Source organism: Centropristis striata, chromosome 12, assembly GCF_030273125.1.
Source record: "Centropristis striata isolate RG_2023a ecotype Rhode Island chromosome 12, C.striata_1.0, whole genome shotgun sequence".
NCBI lineage: Eukaryota > Metazoa > Chordata > Actinopteri > Perciformes > Serranidae > Centropristis > Centropristis striata.
The window spans coordinates 29,769,376-29,776,458 of NC_081528.1; the positions used below are offsets into that span (position 1 = coordinate 29,769,376).

A 7,083-nucleotide genomic window follows, 5' to 3' on the forward strand; every position below is an offset into this window, starting at 1 on the left:
TTGTAATTCCCCTTACTTTGTGTGTGTGTGTGTGTTTGTGTCGGTGTGTGTTAATGCACAAAAGGCTGGACACTGAAGGAAAAGGTGAAAATGGAAACCTGCTCATGGTGGAAACATTCCCTGGGGGCGTCAAAGAAGTGGAACTGAGAAGACGAAGAAAGCTCACAAAGGCAAATCACTGTGGGGGCATTTGTGTGAATGTGTATGTGTGTGTGTGAGTGTGTGTGTGTGTGTGTGTGTGTGTGTGTGTGTGTGTGTGTGTGTGTGTGTGTGTGAGACAGAGAGAGTGATAGAGAGAGAGAGAGAGAGAGAGAGAGAGATGTAAAGTGCGTTTGTCAGTGTGCAATTAAATGGTATAGAAGGTCTGCAGCTCATGATTTTCGATTTAAACATTCAGCTCTTTATGCCTTAGGCTGCCAATCAAGATGGTATCCCTCTATCTTTGCAGAACATCACACACGACGACACACACAAGAATCCAAATTTGGACATCCAGTGAACAAACGTGATATCATCAACATAAGAACATCATCAGTGAAATCATGTTAAACTAACACAACAGCCATGCAGTGAATGCTGCTTTTACGAAGCTTATAATATTTGACAGGTATTGTATCTTAAGGTAAGCCTAAAAACCAGACCAATCTGCCGAGCTCGTTCAAATATGCTCTGGCAGATGAGTCCGGTCACTCTCCCATTCAGACTGATTTCCAGCCACTTTGCTCCCTGCCAGGCCAATCAGCAGGTTTAATAAGATGACTTGTGTCTGACTGACGTCCAGCACGACTCACAAAATTCAGATCAAACGGTCAGACCCAGCATTGCTGATCAAATATAGCCTAAATCAATATTCTGTTATTGCATTCAAATGTTTTCAGAAACACATTTAAAGTGTAGTGTTTGCCTATCATTTCAGGAAGCTTGTGAACCGACCAGAAAATCAATCAAGGGGCTGCCCAAACTTGCCCTTGTCACTAAGCGATACGTCACATGCTTTGTTGCTCTGATTGGTTGTAGGTCTATTCAGAATCACTTTTGTCTTGATGACCTTGGAAATCACAAATAAAATGAGACAGCCTATCTTAAGGCCATTCATTCATTCATTAACCTTAAATGCTTATGCCATTTGGCGAGAGGTGGGACAGGTCGCCAGACTATCGCAGGGCTGACACATAGAGGCAGGCAACCATTCACACTCTCCTTCACACCTATGGGCAATTTAGAGTCAACCTTAACTGCATTTCTTTGGAGAGTGGGAGGAAGAAGGAGGACCTGAAGGAAACACACTTTGACGTGGAGGGAATATCCAAATTCCACACAGAAGAACCGTATTTGAACGCCTCTTGCTGTGAGGTGAGAGTGCTAACCACTCCACCACCCTGTAGCCAAGGCCACAGTTAGTGGTGATGTATTGCAATGCATTATACTGCCGGGTATACATAATAAGGCTGATGGATGAGTCAAATTGAAATTGATAGTGCAAGGTGAAACACAAATTTTCATTTTTTTTAAAGATACACTATCAAATTTACCAGAGGGTTAGAAACACCTGGCTCTATGGCCTTAACAAATGAGAGTTGGTGAAGAAAACATCTAAAATGTTACGCACAAGCTTTGTTGCTCGCAGTTCTACTGTGTGAAAATGTCATTGACCAAGTTTAAAGGAAACCCACATGTTAACATGTTACATTGGTAGTGGTAACAGTAGTATGTTTGTGTACTCAGTGCATGGTCAAGCAAGCCAGAAACGGTCGACAGAGCCGGTGGATGTGCTCAGATCAGACAGCCTATAGTAATCAGAGCAGAGAGGAAAACAGCATTAAAGTTGTCTTGTGTTATTAAATATACAGTGTAGGTTTTGGTTTGTCCATGAATAAATGCTGCAGCTCCTCAAGACAAAGTTAAGTTCTGGTGTCTTGCTTCCCAATTTTTGGGTAAAGTGAAGGGATTTAGTCCTTAAGTCAGCATGAAAAGTAACTTAGTACTTTTACTTAACCACTGTACGTAGGCACATTTTACACAATGGATAATATAATAAGCGTTTAAAATATAACATTCTTCAATACTTTTTCTTTCTTTCTTTTCCCATGAATAACTTCAATACCACTCAAATGTGTCCCTGTATAGAAAACTCCATAAAGCAGGGTTTTCCCAATCATTACGTTGTTTTATGTCCTATATTGGCATAACCAAGCCATTTTGTGCACCAACTAAGTCGAATGAATGTAAAATGAATGTGAAGAGCATCAAAACTATCCAAATGACTTCACCAGATCTAATTATTGGTCCCCAGTTGACTTATTTAACCAGGTTTGTCTTTAAGCAGAGTGTTGTTTATTGTTTGCTCTAACTTTTCCAACTTTTTGTCCACATATATGGTAATAAAATGAGTCTTTGATTATGTGACAATTTTAGAGCGGAAGAGCCATATCGATATGCACTGTAGTTCATGTGATGTGTTACAATACTAATTCCTAATAATAGGATATCAATAAGATTCATATCTATTCAATGATAATAATACAAATAAGATAGAAGATAGACAAAGATAAGAAAATGAAATCCCATACTAAATTGAAATCACAATATTGTTCTGGGAAAAAAAAGAAACAACATTTTGTTTAGCAATTATTTTCTAATATTCTTCAGCCCCAGTACCTAATATATCCCCCAACCCCCATTTCAACACACACACACACACACACACACAGATATATTTGTAAGCCTAGTGAAGATTCCTCATGAGGGGACAGTCTGGCTGCCAGCCCATTAAGATAACCTTATAGTCTGGTAATGAATCGTCATTTTCCATCCCTCTCGATCTTCGTCTCCATCCATCTCTGACTGTTTGTGATTCTGATCTGAAATACAATTTACCTGCATCATTTCTGTGGAATTACACTCACAAAGACAGGAGGAAGCAGACCTAATGGAGATAGATGGACAGAAAGTGTGTGTGTGTGTGTATTTGTGTGTTTGAGAGAGAGAGAGACAGAGAGAGAGAGATTGTGTTCATGAATATCTGCTTAGTTGCCTATGGCATGTGATTGTATTCGTACACCATATAGTGCCTAAGACTAAAGGCCAAAGACCATTACCAATGCTGCAACCTAGACTGCCTTTTATTCCCTCAGGTAGAGCAGAACATGCAGTTCTGCCACAGCAGGAAGAGCTCCTACTGCCATTTCATAAAAAATACACCTAAATTGTGAACCATCTCATCCCACTACAGTCAACTTTCTGCCTCAGTTTAATTTAAGTCCAATATTCAGTCCTTTTTAGGGCCTGCTTTGGTGCACAAACACCTGAGGAAAAATCTGTTCCACATTTGATTTGATTTAGTGTTAATGAAATGGTTCAAAGCAACTTTTCATATGGTTATATGGCAACATTTTTAATCTCTAAACCACACACTCTACCAATTTGATCAGTTACTGAGTCTAAAACACAGCTCTCATTTTGATGCTGTGTCCAAGGCAGAGGCTGCTGCAGATCACTCCTGGTCCTGTCCAAGCAAGCCGCTTCCTCCTATTAACAACAAAACTGTTAGAAAAGGGAGAAACAACCATCTCGCAGCACTGCTACTGGTGATTCCAACACACCATTGCTGGAATCCCCTTTTTTATACACAGCTTACTGAATATGGGTTGGATTATACAGTATTGACAAGCATTATTAGAGTTAAGTAAAATAACCCATTAATAATAATAAAAAATCAGTTGGGTGTACTTTGAATTATATGACTCCAATATGATTCAATTTTTTGTGTTTAGGTGCCTAAAAAGTTGGACATGACGGCAAAGAAACAGCTGTTTTAATGCATGAAACATCCAGATTCACACTTCTTAAATCCAAATTTTGGCAGACAGCCTGAAATTTATTATTATGAGCTATGCTGTTATCAATCCATGAAGGCTCTACATTGTTCACACTGACTGGTTACCTAGAAATTACCTCAGAAATGTTGTAATCAAATAAATTAAAAGCAGACCTAGATGGTAGGAGTAAACTGATCTAGAAACATGTTGTTTAGGATTATTAGTTTGGATTAACAGCAAAAACTATGGTCTATTAAAAATACCCACACAAAATAACAATCTTAGTCTTGTCTGTGCAAGCAGCTAATTATGACCCCTATTTACATTTGTCCTTGGGTGGTGACCTCTAGTGGCTGTAGTAATTATGACTAGAGCAAAGGAGGTAGTCAGGGGACTTTGTATAAAGGGTGACAAAGCCTGTAGAGGTCGGAGGTCGAGATGGTCAGATGGGTCAAACCCAGTTGGCCTTGTTGATAGTTTTGTAATGTGGTTATGCTTTGTCATTAAGTTACATAATGTAACACACTATAGGTAGCATATCAACATAACAAAACCTTTTCCTATTATAAAAACGAAACAAAAAAAGTAGTTTTGTTACCTAAACTTCAGCATGTAGTTCCATTTCACAATGTTAACCATGTGACTGTTTGACAATGTTGAAAAGAGAGGTCTTATATGTTGTGTTTAGTTATTTGGCTAAGGACCTATTCTGTCATTCTGTGTTATGCAGTTCAATGAAAATGAGCAGACTGAACACACAGGAAGAGCTTTTAACCTAAAAAAAAAGAAAGAATCCATAACTTTGGTGGTGGAAGGACTCCTTTAAAAAGCACTAAAAAATGTTGTGTAAGTGTTAACAAAACACTTCCAGTACAGTTTCAACATACAATGAAAATCTCATAAAAAATGGTCACTAACAGTAAGCTCCTCTACAGTGAACTCTGCATAATCAATTTTCATATTTTTCGAGAGCAGAACCCTCTGAGGTTGGGTCTCAGTTCATTATTTCAGTTAAAGCAATCAAATAGGTTAGGTCATTTACTGGTGAACTAGAGCTAAAGAAAGTTTGAAAAGAAGATGAATCAGGTTGAAATCAAATTTTTAAGGATAATGAGTGAAAAAGGCGTTTCTACCTGGCAGGAATGTTTACAGAAGAGGCTAATGAGCTAGTACTTTATCAGTACACATACACGAGCAGAATATATTAGAAGAATTACACTCCCAGCTCTCTCTCTTCATCAAACACACACACACACACACACACATACGGACACTCTTTCAAGCAGTAAATTGGCAATTTTTACGATCAAAGGTGAGTTGCTCACCATATTTCACTGGTAATAAGAAACAGGCATGTTCATCCTCTCTGACGCTCTCTTTCACACACAGACACACACAAGTGAGAGCATACATGCTTCTTTTTCATGCCAGGCCTTTTAAGTTGAACAGTGGTGTATCAAAGAGGCAGCCCAGGAAAGATCAAAGAGCCAACTCAGAGGCCTGCCATTCCCAATATCTGATAGTCATAACTAAGCTGGCCGTGTTATGTGGATATCCATTAAGTGGCACCATTTATGTCCCATGTGTGTCTGCAGATGTGAAGTGGTTAAACATATAGGACGACTGAGAGAAATTAAACAGGAAACAAAAGCCATTTGCAAAATGGAAAGAGGGTGTTTGCATGTTTTGTGTTTAATGAGTGTGAAAATGTAATGTACTCAGCAAGCCAATTTCTGTAGTATGTGTCACAAGGGTTTACCCTGTTGTCTCTCAGACTAACACACAACCCCCCCACCCCTGCTTATGTATCTATGCACAGGAACCAATGCTCTCCCTTAATACAAGGATGACAGAAGGGGCTGTTGTTTTAAACCCACAAAGACACAGAAATTCATTCAAACTCATGCACCCTTCAAATACACCATATTTAATCTCAAGCCTAATTAAAATACCAGCAAAGTTTAAATAAACACAAATAAACTCCCTACTCCAACTATTCCTTATAATGGGGGTATTAGGTTGTAATTCAAGCAGTGAGTGACAGCAGGATATATGAGGAACCTTCTAGTAATACTGATCTATTGGAAATGACAGTCCAGTCCCATTGATGTGATCTGTAGCATAACTGAGAGTCCATAGCTGCAAAGACAGGTTAAAACCGGTCTACTGTACTCTAACACTTCAACACTGACCTCTACTTGTTGACATCCCAGGTGGATTAGTTGCTGCTGATTAAATTCTTCAAACTCAGAACAGCTTTGCCATATCAAAGTGTCGCTCAGCCTCTTTGCGTCACGGGTTTATAAATAAGCACATGGACTCTACACAAGGCCACGAAACTGGTAACTTTACTTATTTATCTTATTTGTCTCTGGGTGGATGAGCAAAAGTTGAATATGAAAGGATGACTCACGTTTGCCTGGGTTCGGAGTTGAACCCGGTGTCGATGTGCTCAGCAGAGTAGTGGTTCCCGTGGTCCGGGAGCTCCGGAGCCCGGTGGAGCCTCTGTCCGCGGTGCTGAAAGCGCTCAGCGTTCGCCGCCCCTCTTCCTCTCCACTTGGGGTACGGGTCATCGCAGCGGTCGTACACCGCGTCTATCAGCACATCCTGCCGCGAAAATAACGGAGAGTTGATGTCCCCGGTGCTCTGGCTTAACTTTGGCGGTGTGTAGTGCGGGGAGCCCCCTGGTTCCCGCTTCTCTGGAGACGGGTGAAGACACTGCGAAGTGGCGAGGTAAGGCGGGTCTGTGTCCCCCAGCAGCGGAGAGGCGGAGGAGAAGAGGTCCAGGGGCCGCGGTGTGGAAGGAGATCCTAGGGGAAGGCGGACGGACAGAGGCGGGGAGGGAGACTCGGCTCTCTCGCCGCTGTCGGTTTCCTCTCCTTCGTCATACATTGGGAGAGTTGTTGAGCAGCATATACTCTGAAGATGTCTGGCTATGTGGCGGACATTTAACGATGTTTGTCAAAGTTTCAGCCGAACAAGTTTCTTCTGAGCCGAGCAACAGCGACCAGCCGAGCCTCCACCTTCACACAGGAGAGCGCGCACTAATTAGAGAGCACCGAGAGTGCGCGCGCAGGGAGCCAGCATATTACAAAATGGAAGGAAATGAACAAGTAGAGCAACACAAAATAGCTTACACATTGCATTGGCCTAAAAACGATTACACTAGTGAGATAAACAGAATTCCCAGTCTGATACAGTTGAATGTTAAAAAACTAATAATTTGTATCATTAAAACAGGTTTTACTGTGCTGTCCCTGACTCT

The 7,083-nt window shown here is 40.9% G+C and overlaps 1 protein-coding gene across 1 annotated transcript in view; it reads right to left on the reverse strand.

Moving 5' to 3' along the window:
- The window catches only part of LOC131982299 (short transient receptor potential channel 7-like), a 57,556-nt gene extending 50,708 nt beyond the window's left edge, over positions 1-6,848 (reverse strand). The window contains exon 1 of the mRNA XM_059346917.1: positions 6,232-6,848. Coding sequence (XP_059202900.1) covers positions 6,232-6,710 — 479 coding nt within the window. The 5' untranslated portion in view covers positions 6,711-6,848. The remainder of the gene's footprint in view (positions 1-6,231) is intronic.
- Positions 6,849-7,083: the final 235 nt, after the last annotated feature.